General features: G+C 42.1%; 1 protein-coding gene across 1 annotated transcript; it reads left to right on the plus strand.

Annotated features, from left to right (window-relative positions):
- Window positions 1-19,372: 19,372 nt before the first annotated feature.
- NR0B1 (nuclear receptor subfamily 0 group B member 1) lies at window positions 19,373-24,297 on the plus strand. Its single transcript, XM_028088663.2, has 2 exons — window positions 19,373-20,555; window positions 23,775-24,297. The coding sequence occupies exons 1-2, from the start codon at window positions 19,373-19,375 to the stop codon at window positions 24,017-24,019; spliced, it is 1,428 nt and encodes a 475-aa protein (XP_027944464.1). The 3' UTR covers window positions 24,020-24,297.
- The last annotated feature ends 115 nt before the right edge of the window (window positions 24,298-24,412 follow it).

The following is a 24,412-nucleotide window of genomic DNA, read 5'->3' on the forward strand; positions in this document are numbered from 1 at the left end:
AAGGTCAAAGAAGTTCATGTTATTTCTTCTGCAGTTTGTTAGCAAAAGGATGACATGAAATGATGGTGAATTTTGTCTGTCTCATAAAGTTTTCATGGGTAATTGTGAAGAACAAGTAGGTTGAATAAATAAAAAAGTTTATAGGTAAAACTTTTAAATAGCTTTCAAAATCTTTGGGAACCTGAAACTTTGAAGTGTTGCTAAGTTAATGATAAACTGGATTGAATTCATTGGGTATCTAAGTTTTTTCCAAATAAGATAAAATACTAAAGTGTTGATTACAGAACACAGGTTTGTGCTTTTGGCTTCTTACTACAGAGAAACTGAAGTTTTTTCTTATTTGGGTCTGTTGGTAAATGCTTTATGTTTTATTAAAAGACTACACTATGGAAAAGCATATGTTTCCAGAAATTATGAAATGTATTCATAAATTTGCCAATCCAAAGAATTCTGGTGTAACATACAGTTCACAATTTGTTACTACTTAATTTTCACTGGAGACTAAGGCTTCTAAGAGTTAAATAAAATTTGGCTAAATGTAATTAAAACTGATGGAAATAAAGAAAACAACTCTGTATGTAGGAAAGTAGTAGATATATGAGAAAGGTATACAAAATGGGAATACATTTTGTTGAGGGGAAAAAAAAAGTAATTTTGTCCTAAAAAGAGACTGGTTAGAGAGAAAAGGCTTAAGACAAAATCTGAATGAAAAAGAAAGTTGTAGGTTTAATGAAGGTGAATCTTTGGAAAAGAATCTTATGTGTGGTCAGGACTAAGGTTGAAATGAATGGATTTTTTTAAAGAGTTTATTTTTGAGTAATCTCTACGTCCAGCATGGGGCTCGAACTCACAACTCTGAGATCAAGGGTCACAAGAAGCAGCGCCTGAGTGGCTCCGTCAGTTAAGCATCTGCCTTTGGCTCAGGTAGTGATCCCAGGGTCCTGGGATGGAGCCCCACGTCTGTCTAGCTCCCTGCTCAGTGAGGAGCCTGCTTCTCCCTCTCCCTTTGCCCAGCCCCCCTCCCCCATGCTCTCGCGCGCGCTCTCTCTCTCAAATAAATAAATAAATCTTTAAAAAAGAGTCACAAGCTCCACCAACCAAGCCAGGCAGGCACCCTGAAATGAATGGATTTTATTTTATTTTTTCTCTGTTAAAAAGATAAAGTTTTCTTGGATTGTTGGTCTGCTCTTGATAAGAAAAGTGTAAACAAAGTTTTTCTTTTCCCTTTTCTTTATCCACCCAGAAAACCAAGGCTTCTGTGTTTTGTCTTTTTCTTGATTACTTGAAGTTAAAACTTCTCAATATTAATGGAGCTAAATTTTGCTAAAAACTATATAACTTCCTGTAGAATCCCTTATTGCCACCTCGGTTATTTATAAATATTGAGTTGTGTAGTGATCTGTAATCCCATTTAGGCATGTGCTTTAAAACCTTCCAAGATATTTTTTTAAAGAGTTATTTATTTGAGAGAGAGAGGAAGAGAGAGCTTGCACGCTAGTGGGGGAGGGGCTGAGGCAGGAGAGAGAGAATCTCCAGCAGACTCCCCACTCCACTGAGCACGGAGCCCAACTTGGGGACTGACCCCACGACCCTGAGATCATGACCTGAGCTGAAATCAAGAGTCAGATGCTCAGCTAACTGAGCCACCCAGGTGCCCCAAAATCTTCTGAGATTTTTTAACAAAGTTCCCAAGATTCAAATTCTGAATGAATGTCTTTTGACTAATTAGGCTTGTTTATTTGGTAAGTTACATGGGAAGCATTGTCAAACAAATGATAATAAGCCTTAGGTTGTGTAATATAGGAAAATGCTATAGCCGTTCTAGAAAATACATAAAATTCCTGGAGATTTAATATGTCTTGGTGTAAGGTCATCACTTGATATTCTGATTACTGAAATGGCATGTGTTACAAAAATAACTGGATTTCCTTGTCAACAGCATTATAATGAACTCTCATCAGATCTTCAACCATATCTATTTTTGAGTCTTTTGTCATCTATAGTTATTGTTCTTATCCTCTTGGAAAATGCATTTCATCTTCAAGGAGATTCCTAAGAAGGACTTTTGACAAACACAGGTTTCTGTTATCTTTAAGATAATGAAACCAAGCTGAGTAGCAATTTGCAGAACTAATGGGAAAGCTGCATTCGAACAGAATCAGAATGACGTGGGACTAAATGAATTGAGAAAGAGGATTATAGTTTTTATGACGCTTTTTTTTGAAACATTACTGGTTCTCTAATGTGTGCTCTTCCAGATTAAGTAAGTTTTCTCTTAAGATATCTATGACTTACAGAAATATGATAAAATACTCCTCTGGGAACAAACTGAAACGTTTAACTTTTCTATCTGAACCCTCCAGAGTTCAGAACCACTCAAGTGGGCATTCTTTCTTTCTTGGTAATTACAGTTGTTTACATAAGTTCAATAAGGATCTATTCTCCTTGTAATAGGACATCATTGGAAACATTGGTTATATTACTCAGGCTTTGACTGGAATGTCATAATTGAGAGAGACATGCATAGACTCAGGTATGACCACATAGCTTAAAGGAATTAAGGTTGACTTTAGGAAGCTAATACATCCCCTTGGAAATGCTGGCCTGTTACCTCACAGAGTTCCCAACAGCCTTACCAGGTGAGTGAAGAATGTCACTTCCTAGCAGGTGCAGGAAACCGCAAGATATTTTGGGGACCTCAAAAAGAGGAACTCACTCAAATCTACAGGTATTGCAGGAAAGTCTGGTGGCAAGTATCTGGCTTGTCTTCTGGCCCCGAGAGGCTATTAAAGGTTCAATCTAGAGATTCCTTATGAAAAGCTCCAGCAGAGCATGTTTCAAAGAATCTGTATGGTCAATCACTATTCTTGCTGAGCTTATGTAAATAATAAGGCCAAATTTGTTACAGTTGGATTTGTTTTTCAACTGAATTAGTCTTGATTTGGCTATCTTTGAAAATGAGGGTGAAAAACTATGTTTCAATAACACACCTTTGTGGATATTGAATTCTAGTTCTGATTAATTATTGAATGTTTGTTGTTTGCTGAAGCTAGACACCTTGAAGAAAACTTCAGAGAAATTGCCACAATACTTCACGTATGGACGTTCTGCATGCTCGTCTTCATTACTCTGGGGGGGGTAATAATAATATGACCCCATGCGCATGTGATTATTTGAACAGCTGAACAACAGGATAGACTCCATGACAACTGTGTAACTCAGCTATCACCTTGACCAATTGTGTGTGGCTGGGATGACAAAATCATTCCTTAAAAGCCAGAACATACCCCACTCCATGGGATTAGCTATAGACGTGTGGAAATAGTAGATGGTCCCACTTTACTGAATGAATATGGAACTACAAGAAACCACAAACAGCCAAAACAATCTGCAGATACAGGCTTCCAGTCATGGAATAAATAAATCACAGGAATAAAAGGTACAGCATAAGGAATATAGCCACTGATATTGCAATAGCAATGTATCAGGACATGTTGGATTAAATGACTGACTGCCGCAAACAGACAAACCTAACCTTATCCAACTAGGGCTGTAACAAGGGACACGGTAAAGACACTGAAATGACTTGAACATTCCAAAAGTTTTCAATAAAAGTATGAAAGTGGAAGAAAATTCATTTTTCAGAGAAGATATACCCAAGGAAGTAACATGAGGCAAGATCCTGTTATTCAGTAATTACCAAGAGAAGCAGCAAAAAATATCAAATGCTGTATTTATTTGTTAAGTTCTAGTTAATTAACATACAGTGTAATATTAGTTTCAGGTGTACAATATAGTGATTCAGCACTTGCCTACAACACCTAGTGCTCATCACAAGTGCCCTCCTCAATCCCCATCACCTGTTTCCCCAACCCCCTACCCACCTCCCCTCTGGCAACCCTCAGTTTGTTCTCTGTAGTCAAGAGTCTGTTTCTCGGTTTGCTGCTCTCTCCTTCTTTTTTTCCCTCTTTGCTCATTTGTTTTGTTTCTTAAATTTTACATATGAGTGCCATCATGAGTGAAATAGACACATAGGTTGCTTCCACATCTTGTCTATTGGACCTAATAATGCAGTAAACATAGGGGCATACAGATCTTTTCATACTAGTGTTTTCGTTTTTGTTGAGTAAATACCCTGTGGTGGAATTACTGGATCATATGGCATTTCTAGTTTTAATTTTTTGAGGAACCTCCATACTGTTTTCCTTAGTGCCTGTACCAATATACATTCTCACCATCAGTGTAGAGGGTTACTTTCTTTCCACACCCTTGCCAACACTTGGTATTTTTTGACTTTTTGATATTAGCCATTCTGACAGGTGTGAGGTGATCGCTCATTGTGGTGTGGATTTGCATTTCCCTGATGATGAATGATGTTGAGCCTCTTTTCAAGTGTCTGTTGACCATCTGTACACTACAAAGCTATAGTCATCAAAACAGTACAGCACTGGCACAAAAAAGACCTACAGATCAATGGAACAGGATAGAAAGCCCAGAAATAAACCCATGCTTATGTGGTTAAATAATCTACAACAGAGGAGGCAAGAATAGACAATGGGTAAAAGACAGTCTCTTCAAAAAATGGTGTTGGGAAAATTGGACAGCTCCATGAAAAAGAATGAAACTGGACCACTTTCTTACATCATATACAAATGTACGTGTACATGTGAGAATTGAAGCCATAAAAGTCCTAAAAGAAAACACAAGCAGTAATCTCCTGGACATGAGACTTAGCAATGTATTTATGGATACGTCTCCTGAGGCAAGAGAAACAAAAACAAAAATTGACACTATTGAGACTACACCAAAATAAAAAGTTTTTGCACAGCAAAGTCTTTCAACAAAACAACAATCTAACATCAACAAAACAAAAAGGCAACCTACTGAATAGGAGAGAATATTTGCAAATGATATATCTGATAAGGGGTTAATATCCAAAACATATTATACAATTCAACACCAAAGAAGTAAATAATTCACGTGAAAAATGGACATAGGACCTGAATAGATGCATTTCCAAAGGGAATATTTTCTTTTGAAAGTGGTATTTAAGTCAAGCCCTGAAGGATGCATGGGATTTACCAGGGGAAGGAAGAGGCTTTCAAGTGGAAAGAACAGGTGGACCAAAGCTCTTAGGTGGGGAATATCTTGGCATGGTCAAGGAACTGAAAAGAAACAAATGTGGCTGAACAGAGTAGGAGAGACAACAAGCAGACAACAAGTTGATAATACCATCGATAATACCATCACCATTTATGGAGGTGTTGAGTTAATGCACATATTTTTTTTGAGAGAGAGTACAAGTGTGGGGGGATGCAGAGGGAGAGAGAGACAATCTTTTTTTTTAAATTTTATTTTACTATGTTATGTTAGTTACCATACATTACATCATTAGTTTTTGATGTAGTGTTCCATGATTCATTGTTTGCGTATAACACCCAGTGCTCCATGCAATACGTGCCCTCCTTAATACCCATCACCAGGCTAACCCATCCCCCCACCCCCCCTCTCCTCTAAAACCCTCAGTTTGTTTCTCAGAGTCCATAGTCAGAGAGAGACAATCTTAAGCAGGCTCCACGCTCAGTGTGGAACCCGACTCAGGGCATGATATAATGACCCTGTGACTGAGCCACCCAGGTGCCCATAATGTATATTTTCTGTATCTAATTTGTAAGTGTCAACGTTTGTATTTATTTAAAAAGAACCCTCATTCCCTCTTTTCCTACATTTGCAGACAATGAAAGAAAAGTTTATAGTGATCACATCCTGGAACAATCTGGTAGAACAGAATTATAGAATGGGCCATGTTTTCCACATTTTTATCAATCAGACTGAGGAACATATTCTGTAGGCATGTGATTTGGGGATGTGCGATTCTTTCTGTGCTTTATCTTGATGACAACATCATGATACTTAAGGGTTTCCATTTGTTGGCAGTAGTCCCACACACATTTTGAAAGGCAATAAATCCAATCTGTGTAAAGTGGATTTCTGTCTATTGGAGTACTCTACTATCACAGTATTGTTTGTTACAATTTAAAATTCTCTTGGGGTGCCTGGGTGGCTTAGTGATTAAGCGTCTGCCTTCGGCTCAGGTTATGATCCCAGGGTCTTGGGATCGAGCCCCGCATCAGGCTCCCTGCTCCATGGGAAGCCTGCTTCTCCCTCTCCTACTCCCCCTGCTTGGGTTCCCTCTCTCACTGTGTCTGTCTCTGTCAAATAAATAAATAAAATCTTAAAAAAAATAAAATTCTCATTAACTTCAGTGAGACTGCATACTTAAGAAAGCAGCCAAATAGTGTCTTATGTTTAAATATAGCATTTGAATAATCAACATAGTAGCATTATCTACAATAGCCAAATTATAGAAATGGCCAAGTGTCTACTGTCTGATGAATGGATAGAGAAGATGTGGTACATATATACAATGGAATATTACTCAGGCATCAGAAAGAATGATTTTGTCATTTGAGACAACATAGATGAACCTGGAGGGTATTACCCTAAGTGAAATAAGTCAGACTGAGAAAGACAAATACCATATGATTTCACTTATATATGGAATCTAAAATACAAAACAAATGAACAAAGAGAAACAGACTGATAAATACATAAAACAAACTGGTGGTTGCCAAGGGGGAGGGGAGATAGGTGAGAGAGGTGAAGGATTAAGAAGTACACACTTCTAGTTATAGAATAAATCAATCCCGAAGATGCATAGGGAATACAGTCAATGATAATGTAATAACACTGTATGGTAACACGATGAGCACACTTAGTGCACTTAGTGCAAGGAGCGCTGCGTAATGTACAGAACTGGAGAATCACTGTGTCTATGCCTGAAACTAATGCAACAGTGTATGTCAACTATACTTCCGTAAGAAAACATTTTTTAAAAGAATTTCCTGAGATTCTTAACACTGAATGAAAGAATCCACAGAAAGTGCTTATTAGCACCGTACCTGGAACATAATAGGTGCTCCATAAAAATCTGTCTTGATGAAGAGTGTCACTGTTCAAAAATGCAAAAAAGGCAAACATGTAGAACACATCGACAAATACACTCGTTGAGAGTCTGAACTTTTCAGACATCTGTACAAGCATAGTGTCTCAGTGACTTCAGCAAAGATTTCAATATTTAGGTATAAAACATATTTTAGTGATCTTATTTGAGTTAATTGCTCATATTTGGACAAAAAGCCTTTTTCTAAGTTATCCTCAGAATGACTATTATGGAAAATTGTACGTCATCCGTGCATGTTTCGAAAGTACACCACACTATTTGTAGGAGTATCAGGCATGTGTGGATGTGCGTGGAACACTTGCAGCAGGAGTGAGAGAAGATTACATCTTAACTCAACACACTTGCATTGTCACATGTTAACTATAGTAATAGACTCCAGGATTAATGTCTCCATGATATTGGCATGTTAAATATAAAAGGTCTATGTTTGATAGGAAAATCCCCCCCCCTTTTTTTTTGGTACCTGTTATTGGGCAGAATTTAACCTTCTCGGACCTAGTTTTTACTTGATCAAAATTGACCAAGAAAGAAAAAGTTTCTGAGCACACTTCATTGGTTTGTTAATTGCCTGGATAATGGAAAAGAGAACCAGGACTTCAGTGTTCTTTTGCATTAACCAGGAGAATGCTACAGATCCTGATTATAAAATCTGATGTTGTGACCCATCTAATCTACAAAACAGACTCTGGATCTTAGCATTATGTTTACATTCCTTACATGAATGAGGAGGAGAAGCAATCTGACTTGCTTTGAAGTCTGTGGGGAAGTGGTTAGTGGTCATGTCAGGGATGAAAGTGGGAATTACATGTTTAAGAGTGCAGGAGTCGTGAATGGGGTTGCAATATGTATAGTTTGCCTGTAATAAGTGAAATCGTACACAAGAAATGTGTTCCCTGATGGCTCCTATAATAAAGACTAGCACTAACAAAGGATGATGGTGTTTCCATGTGCCAGCTAAAACAGTGTTACCGCTTGGCAACAGAATAGACTTTTCAATTCACTTGGCCCTCCGGTTTTGACATTATGATTTGGGGGTGAATATTGCAATGTAAGAAATTTAGGTTATTTCAAATTTTATGCTTAATGTAAGATTTTTATTAATATTTTCCCAGCTTAATATTTAAAGTGAACACACAAGAAGTTTGTGTAAAATGCAACTTCACTGTGTGAGGAATGGGAAGAGTTCCTGAGGTGTAGATGGCCCTGTGGTAGATGGTATGGTTCACTGCCTCTTCTCACTGGAGAGGGGCTTACATACCCGTCTCATTGACATCAGTAATGCTCATTTACTACTCATTCCTGCAGTAAAATTATATATCACAGCACTGCTGAAATTAGAAGTAGCCATATGACTTGCTTAGGCCAATGAAATATGGGTAGAAGTGATGTGCGTCGATGCGAAGCAGAAAATTTATTTATAATCTCATGGATCACCCTATCTATTTTCCTTTGGTCACAAAACCAGACATGTTCCAGATGGAATTTGCTCTATCAGCCCAGGTCTTGGAGTGAAGATAGCGTGAAACAGAGCCACATCCTACCCATGATATCACAAGCAAGGAACACACCTTTGCTGTCGGTAGGCCATTGAGTTTTGGGGAGTTAATTCTTATACGGTATAACTTAGCCCAAATTGACTGATAAAGATCCCAAGATCAAGGAGATACTGCTTATAAAAGTAAGACATGATTTGCATCCTTAAGAACATCATTTTATATTAGGGAAATAAATATATCAGAATAATTACAAAACAATAGATCAAAAGCTAATAAAACATGTGGAAAATACTATGATTACACAGAAGATGGAGAGACAAACCCTATATGAGAAGTTCTGGGAATGGTTCATGTAGGAACTATCAGTGAACTTGAATTTGGAAGGCTATATAAGAGTTCCCTTTTTTAAAGGAGGACATTCTAGAAACAAATACCATGTTCAAAAGTATAGAGGTGTGAAAGCAAATTAATTTTTAAAGGAACAGCAAATAAGTGAAACCATATGATAACTGACTTTCTCTCCTTGACTTATTTCACTTAGCATAATCTCCTCCAGTCCATAAGGAACAGCATGGAGGACATTAGGAGAAGGAAGGGAAAAATGAAGGGGGGGAAATTGGAGGGAGAGATGAACCATGAGAGACTATGGACTCTGAGAAACAAACTGAGGGTTCTAGAGGGGAGGGGGGTGGGGGGATGGGTTAGCCCGGTGATGGGTATTAAGGAAGGCACGTCCTGCATGGAGCACTGGGTGTTATAAGAAAACAATAAAGCGTGGATCACTACATCAAAAACTAATGACGTATTATATGGTGACTAACATAACATAATAAAAAATTAAAAAATAAATAAATAATAAAACATTAATTGAGGGGAAAAAATAAAGGAACAGCAAGAAGCATGATGTGGTTGGGGGGATGTATAATGTCTGCATAACGTGGGGGGAAAATTGAGCGATGAATCCAGAAAGCTTGTTAGATTATGAAGGGTCTTGTATACCATGCTAGGGAGGTAGCAAAGATACAGGTAGATCAGGATTCTGATTTTGTCTCTGCCAGTAAATATTCTCCCCTCGAAAAAGAATATTAGTTCTTCATCTGTACAATGGGATTTATAACACCTATCTCACAGATTTGGGGTGAAGAACAAAAGAAGTATCTAATGCTCAATAAATCTTAGTTCCCTCCCATTATGCTAAGGAGGTAAGCTTTCATGTAATGATTGTGTTGGGAGTATTTTTAAATCAAAGGTTTGATGGGCTCAGAATCATACTTTAGAAAGATCACTCTGGAGGCATTTGGAAGATGAATGGGGTAGTGAAATGATGAGAGGCAAGGAGACCAGTTAGGAGCTCAGTGCTATAAAACAATCAAGAGTATGTGAGGATCCGAACTAAGGTGGTGCTAAGACCTGACCTTTCCCCTTTGGTCCTACGAATTCCTTAGATGCCTGAGTACCATCAACAGGGCAGGGAAACCACCTGGGATTTCCTGGGCCCTCAGTTTTGCAAACGTAAATTTGGTACTGACCACACTCATTTATGTACTGAACCTTTGCTATTGAAGGCCCTGCATTCTGGTGCTTTCTAAGGTCTAGCGTAAGATGCCTCACCCCATGTTTCAAGTTCTACCGCTTCTTTCCCATCCCCTCATCATTCTGCTCATCTGATAAACTCATCACCATTCACGTGAAAATGGGACAAAATATTTTTAATAATTACAGTTTCTATGTTTTCCTTCATCTGGGCTTTCTGAAGACTTTATTATCTCAAAATATTACTCCTCCTACTTGTTATTATTATTATTACTGTTATTTTTGCATAACGAATACAATGTCGGGTTTTATTTTTAAGAGCAATGATTCTCAAACTTAGCTGTTCATTAGAATTCCCTGGCGAGTTTTTCATACTGTCTATGCCCAGGTCACAGCCCATACAAATTAAATCAGAATCTCTGGGGGGGGTGGAATCCTGTTATCAGTAATTTTTCAAACTCCCAAGTTTTATACCAAAGAGCAGCCAAATTTGAGAAGCAGAGATTTATGGAGTGATTTTCAAGGTTTAATGTGCAAATCATCTGGGGATCTTGCTCAAATGCAGATTCTGTTTCAGCAGGTCTGGGGCAAGGCCTGAAATTCTGCATTCCTGACGAGCTCCCAGATGACGCTGACACTGCTGCTCTGAGGACCGTACATTGTGTAGCCAGGACTTACTGAGCCATTAATATCCCTGTTATAAAACCATTTTAAAGATTTTATTTATTTGAGAGAGAGAGTGCGCGCGCACAAGCCAGGGAAGAGGCAGAGGGAGGGAGAAGCAGACTCCCCGCTGAGCAGGGAGCCCAACGCGGGGCTCGATTCCAGGACCCTGGGATCATAACCTGAGCCGAAGGCAGAGGCTTAACGACTGAGCCACCCAGGCGTCCCCATTTGAGGACATTTTAAAGAAAACATCATTGTGAATATTAAGAATTCTTCTTCCCCCTTGCTGCCAGGGCTACGTTTGGAATTCTAACTAAGCATGTGTCCACTGTTCAGCCATCCTTTCTCCCTTACAAGTAATGGGATTACTTTTATTGACACTGGAAATGTTAATCAAAAGCCAAATGTAGCGAAACACTGCATAATACAACTGACGCTTTTTTATTTTATTGTTAGTCACCATACACAATTGACCCTTTTAACAGGGCTCCATGGTCCTCATATGTGAAAGGCTAAGCTGTATTGACCCTTCATCAAAGAACTTTAAAAAGATACCAAACAAATCAATGTGTAATCATAATTAATAATGTTAAATTAACACTTAATATATGCCAAATAAGGTAAACCCATTTAGAATGGCTGCAGAGGGGCTTAATGTTTAGAGGCCATTTAGAATGGCCTTTTCTGTCTGAAAAGGAAGGGCTTATAATAAGATTTAAGTTCATCTGGAAAATTAAAAGATGCCAGTAACACAAAAGTCACCTCTCTCACACCACATATGGTTCCAGATACAATGGAAATGTCAAATTCTATTTCTATTACATTACAGTACTTCCAGTTTGGGTATATGTTAGCAGAATTGTTACGAAAGCTTAATTTCTTATGTGTGTCTGTGTGTCCTTTCTTATATGTGGAATGTCCAGTTCAAAAGCTGAATAGTTATTGAATGGACGTTTTGGGTCTGGTCCGTACTGGCTCCTTTTACTTGTATCCATTAGAGTCCAGCTGGATGGGGTTGCAAGTGGCACTGGACAGTCTCCCCTTACCAGCCTAGAAACCAAATTCCACCATCCCGAACCTGTGGGCTCCAGAACATTTTTGAAACAATTTCTAAGGAACACACACACACACACACACACACACACACACACACACAAGTACACACACTCCTAACAGTTTCATGCCTAATAAACTGTTAATCAAGAGCCTGTGGCTCAAGGCATTAGGTGAAACACCTAACATTTGTCTCTTTTCATAGGATCCTATTGAAATGACAACATAAATGGTAGAGATGAGAGAGATCCATTAAAGCTTTGAGAAGAAAACAACCTATGGAACAGAGATTTGGATAGATTTTTGGAAGAAGGAAGATATAGTTATGAGAGGTAAACCAGGACAGAGGAAAAAAAACACGACCCAAAAATCACAAGAGAAAGCTATGGAGAAGGCTGGCATTTCCCACCTGGCAGAGAACAGGACCAGGCAGCTGGACAGGTCAGGGGATTAAGGAACTGCTCATGTAGTAGCTTGCTCAGTCAACAGAATGAGAAGAAGTTCCAGACAGGCATTCAGGTCCAGGAAACATGGAGAATGACCAGTCCACATTATTCATCACTTGCCACGTTCCAGGCCCCGCCCCTGGTGTCCGGACAGAAGAGTGAATGCCTCAGTCTCTACTCTCAAAGAATGTATATTCTCACAGGAGAGGCGAACAGTAAACAGGCAATCTGATAAATATATATGTTTAATGATAAGGGCCAAGAAGAAAAGTAAAGCAGGTCACAAGGATAGAGTGACAGAGCTGCTATCTTAGACTGAGGAGTCAGGCAGTGAGGGCTTCTCTGAGGACAGGACATTTGAGCAAAGCCAAACAAAAGTTAAAAGAATGAACCGAGTGATTTTGTGAAGGAGGAAGTTTCACAATCCAGATGAGGGAGGCTGCAGGTTTGAGCACCTGTCAAGGCGGTCATGTAGGTATAGCACGGTGAGTGATGCAGACGAGGTAGAGTGAGAGCCAGGGCCAGATCCGGTAAGATCCGAAAAGCAAGGGCCCCTACCACTAGACTTTTTCAAAGTGTGATGGAAAGGTACACAATTTCACTCATCCTTAAGCATCACTCTTTATTTGGACAACTAGCTGTAGGCAGAGAATGAATGGAAGCAGGAGACCAGTGAGGAGTTAATTCCAAGAGTTGAGGGCCAGACAAGATGGCGGCTGGAGCCAGGGTGTAGTGATGACAGTGATGGTCACTTGTTAAATCTGAAGCATGTTGCAGGATATGAGTCAAGGATAATTCACCTCGAATAAGAGATCAGAAAGCTTCAAGACACATGCCCCAGCAATGTAGTTTGAATAGCCGTCTCCAGCCAGGCCTTGAGCCTCACGAGGAGGCCTGTGAAAAGGTTCTGGTTTTGCTTAAACTTCTTTGAATAGACTGAAAAATCTTAACCGCCTGTGGCTAATATGGCTAATGAAATACCCGATGTAAAATGCTACATCCTCTTTTGCAAAAAAAGTTGTCCCTATCTGGTGAAATTTTGTTGTTTTACTGATAAATAGGCGGGTTCCCCCCCAGTCTGTTTAGAAGAGAATGGCTGGTAATGGCACTGACTAAAGGCTCAGTCAAGACAAATTATTATTCAACGATGAGTAAATGTTCTTGCCTGCTTCCCCACTCAAGCCTTACCTACCTAAAAAATGGAACATCTTGGGACAAAATGGTAATATGGTTTTCAAAGATGAACTAGCTCAGCGGAAGAGTGCTGAGATAGATGCTTCACCTCACCCAGCTCCCGTATTGGCTGGCATTGACCACAGGGGCACAAGTTAAGGATGACGGGCCATGAACTTCTCTCTCAGATAGATCTGATTCCCCACCTTGTATGTTCTCGTCCATACCTCTGATCCAAATCCAAGCACAGGTGGGTGGACAGTTAGTTCCATGCAGGCTGTGTTTTTTCTCAGGCTAACTGTGCTTTGCAATACCACGGACACTGGCAGAAACTTGATGGCAACGTTTAACCTCAGGGGGCTGGAAACTAATGGATAAATGATGCTGCCTCCTCCTTTGGGTGGGCAATTCTGGGAGGCCCTGGGACAGTCACTTCTGTTGCTCATAGCAGTGACTTCACTAATGCACATTGGCCTTCCCTTGTTCGTAGTTTTACTTTTCCTGCACCCTCACCAGTAAATCATGTCCCCAAGACACACACGGTCTTTGTCTGGTGCCTGCTTCAGAGAACTCAAGCTAAGGCAGCTTCTTTTTAGTAACTCAGCCACAACTGACATGGCAAAAACGTCAGTTTGGAAATAAAAGTTCTGATTTTCTTCATGACCAGCATTTGGCTCTGCTGCAAAGAAATTCACCTACATCCATTCACAAATATTTTGTTCTTCGTACACTATGAATGTTAAATGCATTTAACTGCAAACTTGAATGACTTATCAACTGCAGGATCCCTTATTTCAAATGTATTTAATATGTACATGTACAGAGAATTTCCTCACACAAATTTGATTTAGTTGGGCAACATATCACTTATTGTGATATAAGTGGGCAATAATTACACAGTCTGAGGTTTCTAACCTAAAGAAATTGCAATCTAACTGCAATAATTCACATTTTTGAGGTATTGTTAGCCATTTCCTACCTTCCACAACTTTGTAAAGTAAACACAGATGATATATTTACTCTCATTTTTAAGATGATCAAAGTAGTAATCAGAGTGGTTAAAACAGGGAGTTTTCCCCCAGGACTGCAAGACTGTTAAAACACACACAATCACAGGAAAGGAGAGCAGGTTGGGCAACCTGGTGAAGTTAAGGGATCTGTAGTTGTGGAAGAAACTTTTCACTCATGGTTTCATTTAGCAGGAGTACTGAGTACTTTTAATATGCCAGACACTGTACAAGGCATTCTAGGTACACTGGTCGTGGGAAGGAACTTGCTAAGAGAAGTCAGGAAAGAGGGAAAAAGAAAGCAGTTTCTGGGGAGGAAGTTATTACAACAGTTCCAGACCCTGATAGAGACAGGAGTCTGTGATAAAATTACCATCACCATTAGGGGATGTAGCTGCGTGGACGGACCAGTGGAGCAATGATTCACAAACTGATTGGTCCAATCAATTTTAATAGCCTGTCAACCAAAGGGGCAATCATTTTTAAACCTGCCAGTCAACTGAATTTATTAATTAGATAATTTGATCAACATCCAGTATTTGGATGAATGCAAAATCGGTAGATTTACATTCAAAATTAATTGATTTGGTGAACATTTTTTCCTTAAATGAAGTGGTCATATGACTGATTTGGAAAGTTGCTTTTAGAACATTCCAGAATTATTTTGAGTGTAAGTGTCAGTATTCTGCCTCAGCAGCTAGGTGACCCCTAGGGCAGCAGATTACCTTCTTTGTAGCTCATCTGGAGGAAATAAATAATGATGACTTGATCTTCTTTAGGCGTTTCATGAGTCAGCACCTAAAGCCTATTCTTCCACAGACAGAGCTTTAAACATTCTGGGTCTCGGAAAGGAAAATTAAGGGGGCTATCTCTTGGATTTGATCAGCCCCTCTTCTTCTACAATAGTTTCCCAACATTTTCCTTGAAGGGTAAGAAAAACACTACTGTTACTCTCTGTCACCCATTTACTGAAGGAACTGAATTCTGAGGCATTTCAGCTCTTTTAAGTCTAGACTGAAAATTCCTATCAGGTTTCAGATCCTCATGCCTTCCTAGGTCAAGAGCAGCTTGCTGTGCAAAGGTCAGTTTTACAATTTTACCCGGCTTTATCCCAACCTGTACTACACTCCTACATCCTTTAGTGAAAAGTATATTACTTTGAAGTTGAAGGCTGCATTCAAGCAGGCAGAGCAGCTTTACTCCCACCCTGAGTTGGAACAGATAATGGATTCTACAGAGCAGGTGTCCAACTGATCAAGGTCACCGAACAATGACTCAGTGTAAATATCCAACTTGCAGTTGTGGACAAACTCAGCACATGACAGGTGCAGTTGATAAGTGTCCTTCTGTCTAGCTGTCACAGTGGTCTGAGGACACAGAACAAATCAAATGAAGAAGCTTGTGCCTGCCTTGGAAGGTTATGTCTTCACTAATCCTGTAGCAACCAGCAGGCTGGCATTACGTGGTACAAATTTCTGCACTGGTGTGTTATGGTGATTTTGTTTCTCAGGAGCTATTTGTTCAGGGAAAAAAATGGAAAGCAGAATGATGAAGTCAGTTTTCTCCTGACATTTCTAAGGATGAATACTTGTGAAGGACAAGCAGGCAATCTCTCCTTAGAAACAGTCAATCCAAAGAACCTAGAAAGTCCTCCAGAGTTGCAAGTAGAAGATCGAAACTTCAAGAAAAACATGAGGAAGAAAATCAGAAGACTCTGTTCCTGGCAAAGAACAGGAATTATAACCGATATGCTGCAAGTTCATAGTTCTCAGCATTGTGTACTGAAGCTTCAATTTGAGAAAGTCAAAGTCAAAGGCATCAAATACATACAAGGTGTGAATGATTAAAGTAACAAAAAAAATGGGCTGAACTAGGATTTTTAAAAATATAGTTGATAAGACGAAGAGTTTTAGAAATACCTTTGAATCACAGAGGGCTAGGGTACATATATTAAAATAGTTTATAGCACTTTTTCCAGTTTCACAGGCGAAAAGCCTAACATAAGGTTAAATGCTCTAAAAGTGAATGAATATAAACTTAAGGTGCTTTATATTTTCAGTGTAATGAAGAGGTCAGCAAACATTTCTCTCAAGGGCCATATTGAGAGAAAAAATAATAATAACCCTTGAGTGACGAAGAACACGGTGTACCTGTTAACATAGGTTTATAGAATTTTGCCCATTTTGCAAGTGTGATGGCTGAAGGGACTTGTTTTATCTTTAGAGTGGAAGAGCCCAGATTCAAAACCATCTTTTGACTGTTAACTCCGTCCTCTTGTTACTTTCCCACAGTGCCTGTAACATTCTGAGTATCAAAAAAAAAGGCCTCCAGAAAGCTCAGTCCTCCAGAGTTTGCTAATTTCTCCCCCCTCCAGGGTAAATGTAGCAATAATTGTGTGGGAATGCTTGCCCTTGGTGCTGAAAGAACAAGCTATAGCCTTCTCCTCTTTTTCTAAAGGTACAGTTGGCCAACAAAGATGTTTGAGTACCTACTGTATGCCAGACATTGTTCTAGTTGCTGGGACACAGAGTGACTCCTCGTCTTCTCGGGGACTTTTACATTAGTATGGGGAGACAATTGACAAACATCAAATCATGAAACCAATCATATCAGATTCTGATAAATGTTAGGAAGAAAATAATATAGGATGACATAATAAAAAGTAACTCTCTCTGGCAACTTAAGGTGGGGACTGAGGTAGGCCAAGTTTTTTCAGCAAGGCTGATAGCAGGGGTTCCTCAAGCAGGAAGATCACTGAAGTAGCCATCACAATACCCCAAATAGTAACTTGAATATGGGAAATGGCAAATGATGACATGGACAATGAAATAACATTTCCAAAAGTAAATTATTGTTGTGGACCAGATGACCCATGCAGTGCTTTGAGTCTGGGCCAAGATATGTGGGCATGCAGAAGAAAAAGAGACAGCTTCTGGGTGGAGACTGAGGGTGCGCTTCCCTAGGAGAGATGGAATAATGGCAGTGTGGGTCTAATATCACCTCCTAGCTCTGAAGTTATCCCACATGATATTAAAAGGTGGTGGGAATAATGGTTGATACATCCCCCACTTGTCACATATCAGGCAAACATTTTACAGGAGTAACTCATGTATGAGGATCATCTCACAGACACTATTGCCCCCACTTTACAAGGAAAGTGAGGCACAGGTGGCTTAAGGAACTGTCCTGTGAAAAGCTAAATAATGTCCCCCCAACGATGTCCATATTCCAATACTCAGAACCTGTGAATATATTATCTCACACGGTAAGAGACCTTGCAGATGTAATTTAATTACAAATTTTGAGATAGGGAGATTATTCTGGATTATGTGGCTTTGCCCAATGTAATTATAAGGGTCTTTAAAAGAGTGGGAACGGAGGTGGAAACAGAGGTAAGAGTGATGTGGCCAGGAGCCAAGGAATACAGGCAGCTTGTAGATGCTGGAAAAGGCAAGAAAATAGAACCTCCCCTGGAGCTTCCAGAAGGAAAGTCACCTTGATTTTAGCCCATTGAAACTGATTTCAGACCGCTGGCCTAGAGAACTGTAACATAATAAATTTGTGTTGCCGTAAGCCACTAGATTTGTGGTAATTTGTTACAGCACCAATAGGAAACCAATACATTGCCCAAGGCCACGGAGTTGCAAAGTGTCAGGGCCAGAATTAAAATTGAGGCAATCTGGTGCCAGGGATGGAGATTTAACCTCTGTGTTGTAGGGTCTCTCACACACAGAATAAAATTTCAGGTTGAATGCGAATCAGTGTCTCGTAGGTATTCCTCTTATGCTCAGAATTTGAGACCCCAGAGAAACTACAAAAGGAGAACGATAATCCCAGACCAGCTGGTATACATTAGTCTTCAGTCCTGGACCCACGAAATCCACTAAACAAACCTCCCATTTTAGAGATGAGGAATTCGAGGACTAAAGGGCTGTGATTTTGAAGTTAAGCAGCTGGTTGATGAAACAGTTACACAAGGGGGTAGGTGGTGATGTGGAAAGACCCACAGATCTCAGTGCCTGTATAGAACTCAAGAAAGGAGGCTCTGTGGCAAGTGAGGATCAAAGGAGCCAGGATTCCTGAAACCTGTGTTTCTCATTATTCAATTAGGAGGGGTGGGAGAAGAAATGTTAATTACACAACTACCCAAGGTAGTACCTCTAGAAGAATCCGAAGTTCTCACTGTAGCAAACTCTTAGGCCTTGTGATTATATCCCCAAATTATTAGCCACTTTTACATCCTGGTCACTCATGCTCTTTAGTACATAAAGTGGGTGTTCATGAATATCAACTGAATTAAACAAAACGCTTATGACAGAATCCTAAAACCATTGCTTTTCAAAATTTAAAATGCATGCAAATACCCTGGGGACCATATTAAAATGCAGATTCAGAGTGAGAAATTCTGGCTGGGAACAGAGATTAGGCATTTCTAGCAAGTTACCATGTAATGCTGATACCGCTGGTCCATGGTCTGTACTTTTCAAGTTCCCTGAAAATGAGACTTCCCTGTCCATATGCAAAATATGTCATACAAAGTTTGATCACTTAATGAAAGTATTCAAAGATGGCACAAATAGATTCCCCCCTTTTATTAGGCACCCCTCCCTTTCCAATAAAGGGAGCAAATTAGATGCCAGGTTTCAATGGAAAGAGTTGGAACACTGCCCCCAAATACCTGCTACCTGCTCTCTGCTCTGTTTTCCAGAGGCAGGGAAGGGTGTAATGAGAGGAAAGAAGGACGTGTTCAGGAGCTCCAGTGCCTCCGCTCCTCCTTCATTCTCAGCCTTTAAGGCGGATCTGTCCCTTCTGAACCGCTGAGGTCAAGGGCGAACACACCAAAGCACAGCGCCGCGCCCCCCCTCCGCGCCCTTGCCCTGGCGGAGACGGCCGACGCGCGTGCGTGCGCGCTTGGTATAAATAGATCCCAGGCGGCCGCCACCGGACAGAGCTGGGTTCTGGGCACCGCGGGCCATGGCGGGCGAGGACCACCAGTGGCAGGGCAGCATCCTCTACAACATGCTCGTGAGCGCGAAGCAGACGCACGCGGCCCCGGAGGCGCCCGAGGCGCGGCTGGGGGGCGCGTGCTGGGGCTGTTCGTGCGGCTCGGAGCCCCCGGTGGGCAGAGAGGGGCTGCCGGGTGGGCGGGCAGGGTCGCTCCTGTACCGCTGCTGCTTTTGCGGCGAGGACCACCCGCGGCAGGGCAGCATCCTCTACAGCATGCTCACGAGCGCGAAGCAGACGCACGCGTCCCCGGAGGCGCCCGAGGCGCGGCTGGGGGGCGCGTGCTGGGGCTGCTCCTGCGGCTCGGAGCCCCCGGCGGGCAGAGAGGGGCTGCCTGCCGGGCGGACCATGGCGCTTCTGTACCGCTGCTGCTTTTGTGGTGAAGACCACCCTCGCCAAGGCAGCATCCTTTACAGCTTGCTCACGAGCGCGAAGCAGACGCACGTGGCGCCACAAGCGCCCGAGGCGCGGCCGGGGGGCGCGTGGTGGGACCGCTCCTACGGCACCCAGGGCCTGGAGGGCAGAGGGGAGCTGCCGGGCCGGCCGGCAGTGGCGCTTCTGTACCGCCGCTGCTTTTGCGGGCAAGACCACCCGAGCCCGGGCAGCCTCCTCCAGCACTTGCCCACGAGCGCAAAGCAGACCCACGGGGCTCCCCAGGCACAGCCCACGGCCCCTTGGTGGGGCCCCCAGTGTGGCGCGCAGCGGCGGCTGGCCCTCAAGAGTCCACAGGTGGTCTGCGAGGCAGCCTCGGCCGGCCTGCTGAAGACGCTGCGCTTTGTCAAGTACTTACCCTGCTTCCAGGTGCTCCCTCTGGACCAGCAGCTGGTGCTGGTGCGCAACTGCTGGGCGCCGCTGCTCCTGCTCGAGCTGGCCCAGGACCGCTTTAACTTTGAGACGGTAGACACCTCGGAGCCCAGCCTGCTGCAGAAGATCCTCACCACCAGGCGGCGGGAGACCGCGGGCGACGAGCCGCCGCCTCTGCAGCCGCCGCCGCCGCCGCCGCCGCCGCCGTTGGTATCGCCGCCCGAGGCCGGGCATTTGCCTTCGGCCGCTGAAGTCCAAGCCATCAAGTGCTTCCTTGCCAAGTGCTGGAGCCTGGACATCAGTACCAAGGAGTACGCCTACCTCAAGGGGACCGTGCTCTTTAACCCGGGTAAGGGCGCGGCCTCGGGCGCAGGCTTTTCTCTGTTCAGAAAAAAACCCTGGGCAGTGCCTACCTGAAGGCGCAGGCACTGAAGAGTTCTCGGTGGTCGGGGGAGTGTCGGGGCACCGGCGAAGAATCACGAGTAACTCTGCAGAGTTGGGGGAACTCCAGAAAGCACTCCTTGTGGGTGGGCTGCTGCCAGACACTCAGCAGAGCACAGGGGGATTGTTTGTTGAGGTTTACTGCTTCTCTTTCTACCTCTTTCTGCTACTAAGAAAAAGTTTGTGCCATCGAGGTACGGGGCTGGTCCTTCTCCTCTAGTCTTTTGAATCCAGTAGTACAGCTATAAAAAAAAAGTTTGTGTTCACTGCAAATTCTGCAACATGTCTTTCTGAGATGCAGTTCTGAAATTTACTAGAACCTTTTTGTTGGAGGAAATCTATTCAGGCTGGTAAGAAAGGAAACATTTGTTAAGGAGTACTAGATCATCCCCCCGGGGGCGGGGGGACACTGTCATGCAGGACACTGGACTTAGCCTTTCGTGGGTCTGCCTCTGAATGATCATGTTTATGGTCCTAAGCATCTGGACTATGTCATCCTCGGAGTATCTGTATCAGAGTACCAAGGGGGCAGGGAAAAAGCACTAGGGAATGCCAGCAGGAGCACTGTTAGAGCTTTCAGAGACCCTAGGGACCTCCTAATCAAGCCCCTCTGCCCTTCACCCTTACTCCACCCCGTTTCCAGATTAGGGAGCCTAGTCCCAAATGACTTTACTCCATAGTAATGACCAGTGAGTCATAGAGCATGGCTCTCCTGGCCTCCAGGGCATGTCTGTGGCAACACACTTTAGGCTGTTAGGTGCTGGACACTGTGCCACAGAGTCCAACCAAATCATGAGAGAACATCTCCGTGGACCACCCAGCACTTTTTCTTGAGTATGTCCCATTACTAGAGTTGTCTTTGACCAGAATCCTTCCAAAAGGGTCACAAGCGGGCACAAAATTTCCAGGCAGCTTGAGTTGGGATAGTTTTTATAATGCTCCCTCCACACCTTCTTTTCCCTAACACCAGAAGTCTCTGATTATGTCCCTGCCTGCTGCCTAGCATTTTTTGAAAGGGTAGAGAGCAATATTTAATAGGATGATATTTCACTCAGAACTCACATTTCAAGACCTAGAGCCCTCAGCTCATCTCAGCGATCACTGTAGGTCAACTTTTGCTTATATCCTGGTTTTCCAAACTTGCCTGTCCATAGGGGGCGGGGGGCACTTGTTCAAAGTCTTACCAGGTTCCTCCCTGGAGGTTCTGATACGGTAGCTGTGGTCCAGGGTCTGTAAATCTGCATTTGTAGTAAGTGCCCAAGGTGGTTCTTAAGATCATTTGGAATACATTTCTTGCTCCTTCAGCCAGTATTCTTAAACATCTCCCTTGGGCCTTGTTCTGTTGGAATACAAAACAAAGGCAGGGGCTCAGCCTCCAGAACTTTACATTCCACTAGTTTGCTTCTTTCCCTCCACCCTGCTTAGCGTACTTTGGTCACACACATGCATCTCCCTTATTCTCTCTGCTTCTCTGAATCCTCTCTCACTGTGAATTTAATCAGCTAAACTGAGTGTGTTTTAAACACAAATGCACCTGCTAAGCGTGTGCCTTTCTTCGATGTTTATCCTTTTGTTGTGTATCTTCTGATCTTTATGTGTAAACTTTTTTTTTTTTTTATTGTGGAGTCCATCTCTCCACATTTTCTCTTTCCCGAATTTACTTTATGGGCCTGCCTTTTACCAGGGGATTGGAGGGGGGCAATGGAAAAGGAGGGTGTGTTTTGAAAGCAGAGGAAAGGGACAGGGAGTTCACAAGATGATATTTTAAGGAGCCGTGAATCCAGACTAGAAGAGCTTCAAATTTCTGGTGGAGATTGATGCAAGCCTCCTCTTCCCCTCATCAGTGGAATTCAAACGATAAAATGGGGTCTCAAGTCTGGATAATGAGTGTAGGTAGTAGGGGATTGTTAATGTGTGGATCAGGGTAATCAGAAATGGAATAAGGAGCACAGATGTGGCCTAATTTCCTTCTACTTTTATTAGACCTATTTGCTTATGATAGGAATGACTCGCCTGTTACCATTACTATTTTTTAAACTGGTCCTGCTACTCTGTTGGTCACCATGGTGCTTTTAAAATACTTTACTGCTGGATTCTGTAGGAAAGGGAAGGAAAATAATTGCCATCATCACTGACATCCCTTAAACAGCACTGTAAAATTGGTAATTGTTTAAACACAAGTTAAAGAACTTTACAGTAGTATTACTGTCATGCAGGATCAAAGAACTTTTAAAAGCAGCCTCCCCTTAACACCGTCTTTATAAAACTTACAGGCACATTATGTTTCCTACATTGTATTTCATTCACTTTTAGTAGGGTTATCACATAATACTGCAAGAAGGTCAGGCATTCCCTGTTTGAAAAGTTACTTTTGAACCATGTTGAAATTGATGATGTTTACATGTTTACTTTTTAACACCTGTAAGACAGTGCTTTTAAAGACCTCTTTCTTTAGTATTTTTTAAAAGATGCTTTTGCAATATTTATTAAAATCAGTTTCTAAAAAAATTCCTCCCCAATACAGAAACCCTGGTACAATGAGCTAAATGGCCAGTGTTCTCTCTTAAATTACTCTGGAACTCAAGATTAAAATCAGCCTGTCGGCAGACAGTTAAAATGAGACTCATGAGTCACTGTGGCTGTGAAGTTTACCCCCATCAGCTGGGCAATCATGGCACTGGTGGGAAATTCAAGGGAGGATGGTGAAATATTTGTCATCTGGCAAAACCTGTAGCCATTCTACAATGGCCTGTTTCCCATAGGTAAAAGGTCAAGTGCTCACTTCTTGAAATAATCTTAATGTCTTCCTATTTCTACAGTGAACTGGAGCCGTGATTCATTAAATGATATTCTACTGTCACAGTGAATAAATGTGCAGTTTTTACATGTGAGGATACAAACACAGTGACTATAAAATAACTAGATGATATTTCATCTCAGAAGCATTGCTTCTGAAAACTTAGAACGGGTTTGGCGTTTTGTCCTTGTTTCAGAAAGCCCTTTTAAGCAGGAAGCTTGAACTCTTGTTTAATGTGGGAAGGGGCAGAAATGGACATATCTAAATGAGCTAAGGATGCCGAGTGAGCTGTTAACAATAAAGAGACTCTTGTCCCCTTTTCTCCTCCAGACCTGCCAGGCCTTCAGTGTGTGAAGTACATTCAGGGACTTCAGTTGGGAACTCAGCAGATCCTCATTGACCACATCAGGATGACACACAGGAGGCACCAAGCCAGGTTCGCCGAACTGAACAGTGCCCTCTTCCTTCTGAGATTCATCAATGCCAATGTCATTGTGGAACTGTTCTTCAGGCCCATCATTGGTTCGGTCAGCATGGATGATATGGTGCTGGAGATGCTCTGTGCGAGGTTATGAAGGCGTGGGGGCCCCGCAGGTGCAGTTGGCCATGTAAGAAAAAGAAGGAGCCACAGGCAGAAGTGTTTTGAAAAAATGACAAATAAACTTTCTTATTTTTATATGCATACTTTTGTATTCAATTAAAGAAGAATTTTAGGGGTGCCTGGGTGGCTCAGTCGTTGAGCGTCTGCCTTCGGCTCGGGTCATGATCCCAGGGTCCTGGGATCGAGCCCCGCATCGGGCTCCCTGCTCCGCGGGAAGCCTGCTTCTGCCTCTCCCACTCCCCCTGCTTGTGTTCCCTCTCTCGCTGTCTCTCTGTCAAATGGATGAATAAAATCTTTAAAAAAAAAAAAAAGGAATTTTAGTGGTAGACAATTAGCAAATCCTCTGATCCATACAGTTTCATGGTAG

This window comes from Eumetopias jubatus, unplaced genomic scaffold (assembly GCF_037043125.1).
Source record: "Eumetopias jubatus isolate StellerSeaLion01/CBP00866 unplaced genomic scaffold, mEumJub1_p1.0 scaffold_11, whole genome shotgun sequence".
NCBI lineage: Eukaryota > Metazoa > Chordata > Mammalia > Carnivora > Otariidae > Eumetopias > Eumetopias jubatus.

Excerpts from the sequence above, each read along its gene's own strand:
- NR0B1 (XM_028088663.2), top strand. The coding sequence starts at position 19,373 with ATGGCGGGCGAGGACCACCAGTGGCAGGGCAGCATCCTCTACAACATG. Across the intron at positions 20,556-23,774 it reads GACCGTGCTCTTTAACCCGG|ACCTGCCAGGCCTTCAGTGT; the intron begins GTAAGGGCGCGG and ends TTTCTCCTCCAG.